At 40.2% G+C, this 15,783-nt stretch overlaps 1 protein-coding gene across 1 annotated transcript in view; it reads left to right on the top strand.

Annotated features, from left to right (window-relative positions):
- LOC308233834 (uncharacterized protein) overlaps positions 1–15,783 on the top strand; it is a 123,979-nt gene that overhangs the window by 38,500 nt on the left and 69,696 nt on the right. The window contains exon 2 of the mRNA XM_080640795.1: positions 10,789–11,034. Within this exon, the coding sequence (XP_080496921.1) occupies positions 10,817–11,034 (218 nt within the window). The 5' untranslated portion in view covers positions 10,789–10,816. The remainder of the gene's footprint in view (positions 1–10,788; positions 11,035–15,783) is intronic.

Genomic DNA, 15,783 nt, shown 5'->3' with positions numbered 1-15,783 from the left:
TTTGACATAATGTTCCCTGGACTTTTATATCCTCTAAGGACTATTCTTTCTTGCAACACACTGTGGGGAATCTAGGTTAAGATGAACTATACAGACAAGAAAGAGAGGATGACATTGGAAAGCAGGGTGAGGGAAACACTGTTTTAATTCATACTTGCTGATCGCAAGGACTCCATCACCAAACAGCGTGGCACTCCACTTAATGAAGGGGGAGTGTGTTACGGCCTTGATTTTGTCTAAGACCCTTTCTGTTTCCATGTTTGCAACTACCACATATTTCAGCTTAGGAAATAATTCAAGTTCCATATGATCAGGGAGTTTTTTCAATTTATTAACAACGGTCGGTTGTGGAGCTAGCTGTTTGCCAAAGGGAACCTCCTTACCATTCATGACCCGGGCACGTACCTCCATTGCAGGCTCCTCCTCGGCTGGGCCCTGGTCAGGGCGCATGAAGGGGGCAACCAATCTCTGTCTTTCACTTTCTCTTTCACTCTCTCAAAAAATCAGTAGGAAAATATCCTCGGGTGAGGGTTAAAAAACAACAACAAAAAACGTGGTTAAATTAGATTCCTTTAAAACATTCCAACAAATATAACTGATCAGAAAGTTTTATAGAACTGCATACTTCCATAAAGTTAAAATACCCATCCAAAGTATATTAGTGTACTGCAGAAAATTAACACATGCAAAGTAATGTAAGCACATGGTACTTTAATTTTTTCAGGGGCCCCGGGGTACCGTTATCTGCTCTTTGCTGGGAAATCACTCATCATGTAGCTATTGGGGAAAGGGAGCACTTGGGCTCCTTTTCTGGGAGCAATCCAATGCAGTATGGATATTAATTAAATTTATTAAACAAATAACACAGCGACTCAGGGAAGCAGGGGTCCATCTGCCAGCTCTGCAGACAGATCTCTGCAGAGATGCGAGCTGAATGGTAGTTAAAGTGAAGTTGCCGAGCTCAGCAGATGGGCTCTTGTCTCCAGTGGGGGAGATTTGGTGGCGGTCCAACAACTCTTTTCCCCTCCAGGTTTTTGTTCCTTGCAACTGTGATTGAAGAAGCCCTTCTCTGCCTTTTCCCAGCCTTGTGCCTCTCCCCCACCCCCCTTTGTTTATTTGAGCAATGTTTAAATCTGAGTGATTTGTTAGAGAGACAAGTCCCGGCTGATCTCATTTTGTGTATGTGCTGTAAAGCTCAAGCAGAAAATAATTAGGAAAATGTAATCCCATTGACTTTGCACCCCACTTGTGTACATTGCAGCAGCTCAGCCTCATGCCCCGCAATAAAGTCTCTGAACAGATTCAGATATAGTCAGTATCTTCATTCTCTGCATTTGGAAGTTCATATTATTCTGAGGTTCAGATGCTTATTATTCTTAAAATTGTATCTTAGATTGCTTTTAGACCTATGTGCCTTTGAAATAATGCAGTTTAAGGATTCTTGTTTGGTTTGTTTTCCCCTCCCCCCTAATGTCTTCATATTCTGTTGTCAAGTGTCTGGGTGCCTTCAATCCTAGTGTCTCCTTCACTTGCCATCTGGGATGAAATGTCGTTGACACAGTTAGATCAGCACATTTGTGATTGGCTGTGTCTTTTAAAAAACCACTTTCCCACCTCCCGACCCACCTCTCCCATAAAAAAGATGGTGAATTTGAAATCTTTCTGTAAAGAAGGACCTCTTTGGTTTCAGTTGATCATCACTTCCCAGCATTTGGACCAATTTTTGACAAAAGCCCACTTGGACAGAATTTAATGCTAGGATGTAAGATTTGGTGGAAAATCATCCCTCCACACACACCCCTTTTCCCTACCTGAACCTCTGCAAAAGTTATTTTGTAGAAGGTTCTCTCATCTTTGGCTATTGATCCCCTTGCCAGGATCAATGCCTTCCACAGGAGAGGAGTGGGTGGTGGTGGAGTGGAGATGGGGAGCCACACAAGCCCTGATAGGCAGAGTGTGTGCTCTTTTGATGGCAAAGTTTTGGACTAAATAGATGTCACCTTGGGCTGAGTCCTGAAGTGCCCTTGCCTTGGAGAGATAGGTTTGGTCTCAGCCAACCTGCCAGTGGGATACTACTATGTTAGCTGAGATGAAGACACCTCTGTGGAATAGAAACTCCTCCAATCAGAATGATTCCCTCCCAACCCCCCAGTTCTCTGCCAGCAGAGATCTTCGATGGTTATAGAATTCAAGGAGAAGAGCTGATGAATCTGGGAGTATGATTATGCCCAGGTGTACTGGTCCAGCTTTGTCAGAAGGACCAACAAATGAGTCCATTTTCTCGGAGCACAACAAAATCTTAGCCAGCAGAGCCTCTATCCAACCAGGACAGTCAGTTCATTTCTGCTGCAACTGTAGATGTTTGGCCAAGTCAATCCTTGGTGTTGGTCCGTGTTTATGCTTTTTTGACCCCAACTTGAAACCTGAATCGCTTTGATTTGATCAGAGATGCAGAATTTTAGCTGCCGTTGTCAGATTGCTTCTCACTGAGATTCAGTCTCTCCCTCAGGCCACGCCAATATTAATAATATGAAGTTCTATGTTACTATGGAGAATTGTTGGAATTAGGTCAGGAGTTGGGAATGTCTGGCCTGCATGCTGTATAAGGCCTGAGAAATCATTTGGACTGGCCCTGCCAAGGCATTAGGGGGAAGTTAATTAAATGTTTGATCAAATATAGCAGGCTAATTTTTAAGTTGACAATTTTGTATGGCCTGCGAATGATGTTATAAATATCCAAATGGCCCTTGACAGAAAAAAGGTTCCCTACCCCTGAATTAGGTGGAAATTTTTGTTTTTCATTAGAACCCTGCCAACAATTATTGTGAACTCTGAGAGTTATTGTTACAACCCAGTTCTTTATGGAATTTAAAAAGGCTCAGCTCTAAAGATAGTCACGAAGTAGCTGGTGAAAAATGTTTGTTTACCGGTGAATCATAGGTGAACTGCCAATTTATTTCTCTAATTTGTTGGAAGTCAAAATTGGCTGGGGAAGGGGGAAGATTCGGCATTTTGAATTCATAGGCCATTTACCAGTGTCTGCACTGTCTCTCCTTCCACCCCGGTGTACCTGGACTAATTTTGTTCTCTGATTTAAATCACAATCTAGTTGCTCTGGCATCTCAATTTAAGGGAAGATTGGACGTTGTTTTTCAAAGGGAATTGCAAGTGTTTTACACTTGTCTGAAAACAGATTGTGGCTTCTTTCCCAAGGATAAGCTTAGGAATTATGTATAAATCTTAGGGATTCATTCTTAGCAAAATGTTTTCAACCCTCTTGTCCACACATTAGTATACATGAACAACACAGAGAAAAAGCCAGGAAACAGCCTGACAGACAGTGTGAATATTTCTGATCTGCTTCCTGCGCCTGCCATTCTACAGGACACATTTTGTTTACTCTGCGGCTTCTAATTGCTTCATTGCAAATTTTGTAGGCAGCCTGACAATTTGGGACGAAACGCATACAAAAGCTTTTGACTGGGGACAAAGTTAACACTCATCTGTAGGGAAACAGAGTAGCTTTATAAATAACAATGCATTTTTAAATTGAGAAGAACAGGTATTTTTCAGATGTGTTTATTTATTTGGCTTTGGTGTACTTTTCTGCCAAGAACTCCAGTGCAAACTTTAAAAATATTCAGTCCAGGGGCTCCTGGACTGAATAATTTGTAAAAGGAACAAGGATTGTGAGTACCATCACCAGCCTTGTACACTCACTGTCTTCAGAATTAACTGCTGTGGCTGTTGAAAGCATGTCCCTCACTGTCTAGAAAAGGGACTGAAGAACGATGTCTCGGAATAAAACCCAGGCCCGGCAGCCCAGCTCCTAAGGTGAAAAGGAAGGTTCATGGTCATTGTCATGCTTAACGATCTCACAGCCCATTTCCCACGTTTCAGTCTTATTTCTGGGACCGTGTCTGACGTTTTTTATAATCCTGGATCCGATGAATATTGATTGATTGTTGGTTCAATTTGCACTTGGCTTCTAGGAGTTGAGCAGAACAACCCAGCACTCTAGGTTGTGGCCTCTGGCCAACTGAGTCTTCTCCGTTCTGGAATCCCTTATCTTTGCGATGCTTTAGGTCACTGCCTTCAGTTCTTATAATCTAGTCTTCTGAGGTCGAGCTACAGGAGAGGAGGGCCTTCCTGATGGCTAGCATGATTCTTTTGTTCATATTCTACAGCAGATTTTAATTCAAATTCAGAGTCATACAGTCGGAAGTGAACTTATGACATCCAGCCCATCTTCCTCCCAGTGATAATCCATGTTGGAGGGGGCACTTTAGGGTGAGTGTGTGGATTTATGCTGTTTGTCAACTTGTAACAACAGACAGTTTACCCCCACATTGTTGTAGTTTTCAATTTTGTGAATTTTAAATGTTTTGGATGTTAGAAACTTATTTCTTATACCAGCAATTTTCAACCTTTTTCATCTCATGGTACATATAAACTAATTACTAAAATTCTATGGCACTCAATTATGTGTATTGTATCCAAACTCCCAGGCAAAACATCACAAAGATTAGTTGTTGGGGGTAATTACTTAACATCTCCTCGCATCAATTTCCGCATCTTTAAAATGAGAATTGATATGCCGTAAAGATTAAATGGCATGATGTATGTGAAGTGCTTGGCATGGGCGCTGGAACATAATAAGTGGGTACAATACACATGATTTATTTGTCATAGCTCTACAATCATTATAAAGTTTCTAGTTTCAGGTAAATATATTTCATAATAGAACACAATTTTAAAAATCAATGAAGTGATTGTTTGAGTCATGTGGCCAGATTTGAGATACCCAAGGAGTTAGGTTAGTCAAAATTTTTCTTGGAGCATAAACCAAGTGCTTTGGGAAATGGCACTAATTTTGTTAGACTCATTCAGTGTAATGTTTCAGTAGATCAGTACTCTGTGATTCAAAAAGACCAAGATTATCTGATATTCCTAAAAGTCCTGGGCATAAGTTTGACCTGTCAATAAGTTTTATTCTTATACAGATCTCTTAACTTCTTGCTATTCCCTGGTCCTATTCTGGCTCCAACGCTGACCAAATATTATCTCCTTGCAGCTTTTGGTCTCACAAAGGACAGGTGAAATAGGGTGACGTGATTATGCAAATTTATCATCCCTCCCAAGAAAGGGCTTTCTTCTATTTTGAGATTTTTGTTGGTAAATTCAGCAACTATTTTTAGAGGGCAATTGACCTGAGAAAATTTAAAAATTTGTATCACGTACTAAAAGGTGGCCTTTGTTTACTTAAACATTATGCAACCTAAGGGTAAAACACACTGCTAGGGCCCTTTAAATATTTTTGTTAGATTTTTTAAATTCAACTCTAAAGACAATTCAAGTGAGAAACGTTAGTGCATTGATTTTGTTCTTTGAGTCATTGCACTGTAATTAGCTGAGTTGCATTTTAAATGTAGCACGAGAACATCTTTCTTGTCTGTTTATGTCAGGAAAAAATGGCTAATGAGTACTTATCAAAAAGATGAACATTTTTTCATTAGATTAAGTAAAATCAAAACAGATTTATAATGTATTATTATATTTCGGCTTGGAATAAATTGAGCAAAGTAGCTAATATCTTCACAGCTTCCTGAGAATTTATTTGCATGGCAGGATCTTCCTCCCCACACTTAGACTTCAGGAAAGTGCCCATTTGTGGCGACTTTCTTTGTGGAGTCAGAGCTCATTCCCAAAGGATTAGGAAAGCTCTTAATATTATTTGTAAAATCTGAGCATGAAGCAGGTATCAAAATGGATTTTCTTTGGGTTATGCCAGTGAGCTTTGCTACTTAATGTGGTTCTTTAAAATTATTTTAAAAAATTACTTCCCTTGACTTTCTCATAGTGGTCAGTCAAAATGCCACCTGGTACTCAATATCACTCATGCAGAGATTTCTTCTATTTTGAGATTTTTGTATGTGTTCAAATGGATGAATATTAGCCTTGTATTACCAAAAGGTACAGATGATGAAGGTTGATTCCTTAGGGAAAATTTAATGCAAAAATGTACAAGTTTAAGAACTTTCTCCTTTTAAATGTCATTTAGATGGCAGGTTATTGTCAGGTCATCAAGGATTCTAAGTCAGTACTTGTGCTTCCACTATGTGAGAGTTAAGTCTGTCCTCATCATTATCTGTTTGGGGCCATATAAATATGTACATATTCACAAAGCAACCAATATAACAGCGTCTTATGTGGATAAAGAAGAATCTTGACTTCTTCAAGTTTTCTGAGTTTGTATTAGGGTGAATGTACAAGAGATAAATTCCCTGAATAATGAGGGAGGGAAGGAGAGAAGGAGGGAGGGAGGGAGGGAGAGAGAGAGAGAGCGCGCGCTCCGAACATTAGAGATTTAACTTATTATAATCCTACTAGAGGCCCGGTGCACGAAATTCGTGTACAGGGGGGAGGGGGATTCCCTCAGCCCAGCCTGCACCCTCTCCAATCCGGGACCCCTTGGGGAATGTCCTACTGCTGGTTTTGGCCCAATCCCTGGGAGTTGGACATCCCTTTCAAATTCCGGGACCACTGGCTCCTAACTGCTCACCTGCCTGCCTACCTGACCACCCCTAACTGCCCCCCTGCCAGCCTGATCATCCCTAACTGCCTCTGCCTGCCAGCCTGATCACCCCTAACTGCCCCCCCGCCGGCCTGGTCGCCCCCAACTGCCCCCCCTGCTGGCCTGGTTGCCCCTCACTGCCCCCCTCTGCTGGCCTGGTCACCCCTCACTGCCCTCCTGCTGGCCTGGTCACCCCACGCAGTCTGCTGGTCCGTCATTTGGTCACCCCTCACTGCCCCCCTGCCAGCCTGGTCACCCCACGCAGTCTGCTGGTCAGTCATTTGGTCGTCCCTCGCTCACCCCCCTGCCGGCCTTGCCGCCCCACCCAGCCTGCTGTTCGGTTGTTACTGTGAGGGCGTCATTACCAATTTGCATATTACCCTTTTATTAGTATAGATAACTTCTCTCCATGTAGCACAGTTTTGGGAAAACATTTAATTGAAATATAATACATTCATAAAAGAATAAGCTTGATTAATTTCTACAAAGTAACATACCTATGTAAACACCATTTAGACCACAGTGTAGAATATCACTAACAGTACAGAGCCGCCTTTGTGCCACTTCCTGGTCATTGTCCCTACCCACGGTAACATCTTCTGATTTCTATCACAGATTACTATTGTCATGCCCCTCATTCTTCCAACATTCCTTACTTTCTGGCACAATGAGATGTTCCAGGGTCACCTTTTACTTTATCTGCCCTAGCATTGGGATCAGTCATTTCTTCAAGGAGCCCTGGTTCCATTTTGTGTAGAATGGTATTTAGAAAATAAATCTGGACACTTGCTGCTGGAGTGCCACAGGGCTCTAAAGGGCAAGGAAAAGAGAGCTGTCGCTATGTCTATCCCTAACCTAGGCATTCATACTAGACTCCCAAACCTTACCTAACATTTGAAGGTTCATTTTGGTCTTTCTCTTTCCTATGTTTGCAAATCCTTTTTGTAAGTGAGAAATCTGGCTAAAATATCCTCAGTATATTTACTCATTTGCCCAGGCTTAGATTCTGTCACTATAAAAAACATACCTACTAACCAGTGTTCAATATTTGTTAGAAGATTTTTGTCTTTGAGGGTGTATAGTCAAAACTCTGTACTCAAAAGTAGTTATTTTTTTCTCTTCTGTGTAATTGTGTTACTCATTTGACATATAGTTAGTCTCACTTGTTTCTGTTTGTATTCCATTTTAGGTTTCTTTCCCCTCCATCTTAAATGGAGGGGAAAGAAACCTAATTTAATTTAAATTCTTCATCATCATCATCATCATCATCATCATCATCATCATCATCTTGGGTGAGTATATAAAACATTAAAGCTCCCAAACCCAAAATTACACAAAAAGCTGTATTCAGAGGAGTGTTACTCCTCCCCCCCCACCCCCCGTCCCTCCCACCCCCCTGATCTACCCTGTTAATATGTCCTCATTAGTTTCTGGTTCAACTTTCCTGAATTGCTTTTTGTAAGTGTAAATTAATACCTTTATATTATCTTATTTCCTCTTCTTTCTTACACAAAAGTAGCATACTATATATAGTCTTTTGCATTTTGCTTTTTTTGGTTGACAACCAAGATTTCCATATCACATATTCTTTCGTTTTCATGTACAGCTGCATAATATACCATTGTGTGAATGTATCATAGTGTATTCAACCAATGTCCTATGTGAGTTTCCCCCCCAATATTTTTCAATTACAAACACTGATATACCTTGTTCATATGTATTTTTGTACTGGTGAAGGTGTATCTTCAAGGTAACTTTAGATGTGGGCAAAATGTAAACTTACTTATGGTTTTGTTAGATATTGTTAAATTCTTCTCCCATAAGGCGGGACACTCCCACCAGCAATGTGTGAGTGTCTTTTTCCTCGTGTCTTTGTCAAGAGAATGTGTTGTCAAGCTGTGTAATTTTTACCAAATCTAATCTTTGGGAAAAGGTATCTCAGCATAGTTATAATTTTCATTTTTTTATTATGCCTGAAATCGTCCATCTTTTCATCTCTTTAAAGTTCATTTAAAAATCTGTATTTGTGAATTGTATGTGACCTTTGCTTAATTTTTATTGGTTTTTGATCTTCCCTCCCTCAATTTTAGAGTTCTTTATGTATTTGGGATGTATAATCTCCCTTTATCTTTGATGCCTGTTAATCATAGTTATTTTAAAATCAGTGTGAGTCTGTGGGACTATTCTATTGTCTTTTCTTTTGGGTTTTGGTCATTTGTTCTTCTTTCCTAATAGGCCTGAATGTTAGACTTTCCTTTTTGACTGAATGTTAGACTTTGTGTCTAAAAAGTTGTGGAGACTCTGGATGGTGCTCTTTTCCTACAGAGATGATTTAGGTTTCCACTGGCTAACAGATGATGTTTGGGTAGACAGCCTTGCTCAAGGCTCGTCCATTTAGGGTTTGCTCTCACTCTAAGGAAGTGGCCCTTTTGGGGTCAAAATGGAAAGTCTGGGGTCTTTACCTTCCTTCTTGGCAGTCCTCAGCACAGTGAGACTCCTATTTTCTTCCTAGATTTTTAGCCTTGTAGCAGTTGCTTTCTGCTGGTTTCTCTGTCTCATTGGAGCACATGCAGCTTAGGAGTCAGCAAATGCCTTTGGGGAAATTTGCACTATAAGGCTCACTTCTCTGCAGCTCACTCTTCTCCAGGATGTTGGCCTTTCAAATTTTTTTTTTTTTTTTTTGGTCAGCTCTTCCAACACAGCAAGACCACTGCAAGCTCTAGGTTGCTGTTATCTCTTCAGCCTTTATTCCCCACATAGTAAGTTGGCAGATACCCTGATGAGAAACAACAGTAGCAAGTGCAAGCTCACTGCAGTGTGTTACCCTGTCCCCAGGGTTGCAGCCTATAAAGTCCCGCTACCATGATTATTTCCTCACGCCTTCACAGGGCTCCTCTTTTACATTTTATCTCACTTTATAGTTGTTCGCAAACAGAAGGGTTATTCTGATGCTAGTTATTCCATCATAGGTGGTAGCAGTAGTCATCTTTCCACTTAGCACATTTCATTAAATTTATATGGAAATGAGAGAACACAGTCAAATTGACACAGCATTTTAAAATTGACAAGGAAATTGGCCACTGCTGGGGTGGTATAAATTGGTACCACCTTTCTGGAGGGCATTAGTTTATATCAAAATCCTTAACAATTTATTTGCCCTTTGACCCAGCAATTCTGCTTCTAGGTATTTATTTTAAGAAAATAATCACGTGTGTGTGTGAAGATTTATTTACAAAAATTCCAATCCAAGTCAACAAAATTAGAATCATAATCCTCAGTATGCAATAAAGGATTTTGTAAATTGTAGTGCTTTGATACAATGGAATAAAATGGAATTCAACATTACAAATGATGTAGGAGAGTATTTAAATATATCAATAATCTATTGTTAAGCACAAAAGGTTACAAAACAACTTGTATTGTATGGTCCAATTTAAGAATATTTATAAAGATATATAAATATAAGGCTAAAATAATGCACATGGAAGTGTTCACAGCTGGAATTGTTGGGTTGTTGTTTCTTTTCCCCCTTTGTTCATGCATATTTTAAAATTCCATAGGGCAATACTTTTGTTCTGAAAGAAAATTAATACCCCAAAGAAACTTACAGTCAATAAGCCCATTTGATAAAGTTTTCTGGCAAACATTTTATTTCTGTTCTGTTCTCCTTAGCCCTATCTTTATGTGCTTAGTAGTATTATAGATTTTGTCAGAATCAGTACCCTCTTTGAAAATACTTTGTGGAACAGAAGACCTCCATAAAAATTACCACTAGTCAAATTCAAACAAAGGCTTCATTTGTTTCATCAGTGTGTGCCAAAGCCTTTTTAGTAAGGAGTGCTTTAAAAAGTACAGAGGTTTGGCCCTGGCTAGGTAGCTTAGTTAGTTAGAGTGTTGTCCCAATATACCAACGTTGTGGGTTTGGTCCCAGTCAGGGCACATACAAGAGTCAACCAATGAATCCATAAACAAGTGGAACAACAAATCGATGTATTTTTCTCTCTCTCCCCATTCCTTTCTCTCAAAACAATAACAATAATAAAAACAGTAAATAGGTTTGTGACAAGGACTTGGACTATCAGGAAAGATTTATTTCTCAGGGGAAAAACTTTAATTTCCTTTTGAAACCAATGCCCACAATTTAATACAGTCACTTTTGTGAAGCTAAAGATTTATGCAGACCATTTTATCCTATGCTGCTCTTTTACTTGAAGGTACCCTTCAAGGCAGCAATCACCGACTATGGCCTCTTGGGTTTTGAGGATGCTTCCCAGGAATGTCCGTTCCTTGACTACATCATCAGAGAACCCGCGGGTTGAAGATTGTCATCGTCACCAGGAGGCCTATGGGTACTTCTTGCCCATCCAGACGAGGTGGCAGGACAATGACCAGTATGGCCATGTGAACAATGTTGTGTACTACAGCTACTTCGACACCATTATCAACCACTACCTGATCAGGTAGGCTTGGGTTCTGCAGCCCCACATCCTCACTTCAACCCTCTGGGAGTTCAGGCAGAACATTTTGGGAAGAGATTCCTTCCATTTTCCTCTGCTAGCGCAGCTCTTTCATTGAGTCATTGAAAGTTGGATTATTCCAGAGGAGAACAGGAGGACTGACATGTGGGTGAGGCAAGTGTCCTCCTGCTGCTCCTGCAGCCTCAGGTGTACTGTGTCTTTTTTTTATTTTATTAATTTCTTTATTGATTAAGGTATCACATATTTGTCCTCATCCCCCCATTCCCATCCCAAACCCCTCCCCACGCATGCCCCCACCCCCCTGTTGCCCGTGACCACTGGTTAGGCTTATATGCATACATACAAGTCTTTTGGTTGATCTCTCCCCCTTACCCCCACCCTCCCCTACCTTCCCTCTGAGGTTTGACAGTCTGATCGATGCTTCCCTGTCTCCGGGTCTGTTTTTGTTCATCAGTTTATGTTGTTCATTATTTCCCCTAGATGAGTGAGATCATGTGATACTAGAAATACACTTATAAGAACCGTTTGCCTCTCAGGTGTACTGTGTCTTGTCCTTTGGACTAAACTGTCAGCAAATGTGCAGGCTTTGAATCTCAAATAATCACCTACACAACAAACCAGGTAATATTCAGACCCTGGGCAACTTGAGCAGACAAAACATCTGCCCTCAAGGCCTTTTTGTGAGATAAGCAGATGCTATCCCCATTGAAGGCACATAAGGGGTGGGGGAGAGAGTAAAGATATAAAGATATTTGTTATAGTTGCTGAATGTCCTCAAGACATGATTGCCATCCTATAGGTATGTTTGCAAGTTTGGTTAGTATAATTCTCTGTGTGAAAGATTGCATGGTATAGATAGATCTGCATGAATCCTCGCTTTGTCTTGCATTAGCTATGCAGTTTTGATGAAATTATTTAGCCTTATTGAATCTTCTGTAAAAATAGCTCACATTTATTAAGAGCTTTCTCTGTGTCTAGCACTGTGAAACATTTTACAAAGATTTTCTTATTTAATCCCAAGACAACTCAATGAGAGAGTAGCAGATTGTCAGTGCACTGCCTAGATCTCCTGCCTATACCCTTTTGGGGCACACTGGCCTATCGTCTGTCAGCATCAACGTTTATCTGCCTAAGGACCATCTCTAGCCACCAGAGCTCCTTTGGCAGTTAGGCCAAAGTGCAAGGAATTAATACCTCCTGGAAGCAACCTGCAGTCACTGACTGATGGGAGTTGGTGTATAAATACCCCAGCATCCTCACCTCTTGAATATCTGTGATCGCTTTACACAGATTCCCAGGCTTCCCTAGTGGGACTAAGCTCAAATTCTCAGATTGATACCTTAAAAAAAAGATAGATAAAATTTACATAACATAAAATCTACTGTTTTAACTATAGTGTACAGTTCAGTAGCTTTTAGTATATTCAAAATATTGTGCAACCATCACCACTAATTCCAGAACATTTCTATCACCCCCCCAAAAAAAAAACCACAAACCCATTCTTATTAGCGATCACTCTTTAGTTCCCTTTCCTCCCATCTCCTGACAACCATGACTCTATTTTCTGTCTCTATAGATTTACCAATTCTGGACACTTCATATAAATGTAATCATACAATATGTGATTTTCTATGTCTGGCTTCTTTCACTTAGGATGATGTTTTCAAGATTGATCCATATTATAGCATATGTCAATTCTTTGTTTCTTTTTATGGCTGGGTGATAGTGCATTTTATAGATATACCAATTTGTTTATTCATAAATTGATGGATATTTGGATTACTTCCATTTTTTGGCTATTATGAATAATGCTGCTATATGTGTTCAAGTTTTTGTATGGACATCTTTTACATTCTTTTGGGTATATACCTAGAATCAAGTGGCTGGGTCTTAGGGTAACTGTATTTAACTTGTTGAGAAACTGTCAAACTGTTTTCCACAATGGTTGTGCTGTTTATATTACCACCAGCAAATGACCACATCCTTACCAACATTTGTTATTATCTTTTTTATTACAGCCATCCTGGGGTGTGTGAAGTGGGAGCTCATTTTGGTTTGGATGATGATTAATGATGAGAGTCTTTCCATGTGCTTATTGGCCTTTGGTATATTGTCTTCAGAAAAATATTGAATCAGATTATTTCCCAATTTTTTAATTAGATTATTTGTATTTTTATTGTTGGGTTGTAATAGTTCTTTTTATATTCTAGGTACTAGACCCTTATCACATATGATTTGTAAATACTTTCTGCCATTCTGTGGTTTTTCTTCACTTTCTAGCTAGTGTCCTTTGACCCATAAAACTTTTTAATTTTTATGACAGAGTGGTAACTTTTAAATTAGCAAGTGCTTCTTTATTGGCAACGTTCCTTTCCTGTCCCTTCCTCACTCCTGCAGGAATATAAATCTAAATCTACAAAAAAATACCTGATAGTTCTTACATCATGGATTTGCTGTGTCAGAAAACTTAAACTTCTTCTTCCAAAAGGTTATGCATAGAACAACTTTCACTTGGAGAGTGCCTGGTTGTCCCTTGGTGATATGTGGTCCTGAATCTTCACACTAATTTTACTTTGTGTGTGCCTGTCAGTAATTCCTCTAGAAGCTTATTATGAATAATAAAATTTTCAGCACTCACTTTAGCTTTTAGGGGAATGTGTGCTTTATACCTTGAAATCCACAGGAAGAAGTAAAAACAGTAAGGCTCCTTGTAATTCCACATCATTTGTCATATAGGGAAACTTAATGGTGAATTTTCCAACTCACTCTAGGGCTACTCACTTTTTTTTTTTTTTTTTTTTTTTTTTAGGAAGGAGCCTTGTAACTTCTTTGTATTGACTCTTAGGAATCATCTCAACGCAGTTGGGACCTAGTAGTATGTCTTAGTCAGTGCAAGTTGCTACAACAGGATACCATAGATTGGGTGGCTTAACAACAGACATTTATTTCTCATAGTTCTGCAGTCTGGGAAGTCCAGATCAGGGTACCAGAATGGTTGTGTTCTGATGAGGGCCCTCTTCCTGGTTTGCAGACAGCCACCTTCTTGCTCTAGCCTCACATGGCCAAGAGAACAAGCTCTAGTCTTTTTACCTTCTTACAAGGACATTAATCCCTTCATGGGAGACTCTAGCCTCATGACCTCATCTAAACCTAATTAATTCCCAAAGGCTCTACCTCTTAATACCATCCCATTGGGAGTTAAGTTTCAACATACGAATTTTGGGGAACACAGACATGTAGCTCATAACAGGATTTTGTGGTTTTTGAATGTGTCCCATTAATGAATGGATCTTCTGGAAAGATGTGCAAAAAATGCTGGTTGAGTCTTTTATCTAGTGGAGATTGTGGGGGTAGAGATGGGGGGTTGGCAGCATGAATTCCTACCAGAATAGAAAGTGTCCTATCTCATGAGGAAATTTCCAGGTATTACACATTGATTCCAAAATTTTGAAAATACCCTGGCTATTGTGGCCAGGGACTTCCTAGTCAGGACAAAAAAGTGGTTTACCTTTATACTTTTGCTAAGAGATCTGAGGATTATTTTTAACAGGTTGCTCACTGACTGTCAGAAGCCAAACCAGCACCACATAAAGGTGTGAGAATTTCGCCAGCCACTGTGAGGAAGGGCAGCTGGTCTCGCCCAAGCAATGCATCCCAGCCAGGCTGGCACACTCTCCTCCTTCCACCGGGCTTTCCCAGGATGAGCAGCGCTGTACATGCGCCAAGAACCCACGGGATAAGCAATGAGGAAAATCCTCCTTTGAGGGGGGTTTTCTCCAGGAGAGGAGACCAGGGAGTGTGGAGGGCATGGCGAGGGAGGGTGAGAGAGACAGCAGAAGAGGCCGCAGCCTGCCCAAAGTTCCCATCACTTTGACACGTGGAAGGGGTTAAGTCATTCTTGAACAGTTTATTGCTCATCAATTGCAATTAAATATGTTTATATTAAATTATGTTCTGTAATTAATGTAAAATCCTTTAGCCTATGCTGTTATTAGAACCAGATGCTGAAGTACCAACAATATTTCAATGTGACTGTGCTGGCTTGCCAGCTGTCTAACTGTAATTACTTTAATCTCAGCTTGTTATCTAATTATCACCTTTGTAAAGGGAAAAGTACTCTCTAATGCTTCCTGATTGTTTCAGATGATGATGAAGAGCAGGGAACAGCTGTCAGAGATCTGGGCCCTGCTTATCACATTGAAGGAACTTATCCTGAAGCCTATTCAGGGCCAAATTCTGAAAAAGATGTCTCAGGCGGGAACAGGGGACTGGCCAGTAAGGGGAGACAGTTGGTGTGGTGGTTAAGGGTGTGGCCCCTGTGGATAAACGGTCAGGTGACACCTGCCTCCTACAGTGATGGTGGGGGAACAAGTTACTTGGTTAAGACTCAGTTGCCACATTTGTAACACGGAGACAGTAATAAAAACATCATCTATCTCAGATTGAATGAGACCATGCGTGGGAAGCCCTCAGCACAGTACTTGACAAAATGTACATACTTAGTAAATGTTAACTATTCTTCTTCCTTAAAAAAAAAATCAGTGTTGGTTTTCTGCATTCTCCTGATCAATTCATTTTCCAAATTATGTTTAAGTTCTGTCCTTTTGGGACTGAAATTTACCTTTGCATTGCTTATTCAAAAATGGTTTACCGAACCAGTCAAGAGTATAAACAAGTATTGTCAGGGAAATCTTGAAACTCTTAAGGGGAAGAAGAAACTGTTTCTGGGAT

This window comes from Plecotus auritus (genome assembly GCF_963455305.1).
Source record: "Plecotus auritus genome assembly, chromosome: 9".
Classification (NCBI taxonomy): Eukaryota; Metazoa; Chordata; class Mammalia; order Chiroptera; family Vespertilionidae; genus Plecotus; species Plecotus auritus.
This window is presented reverse-complemented; position numbering and strand designations above follow the sequence as displayed.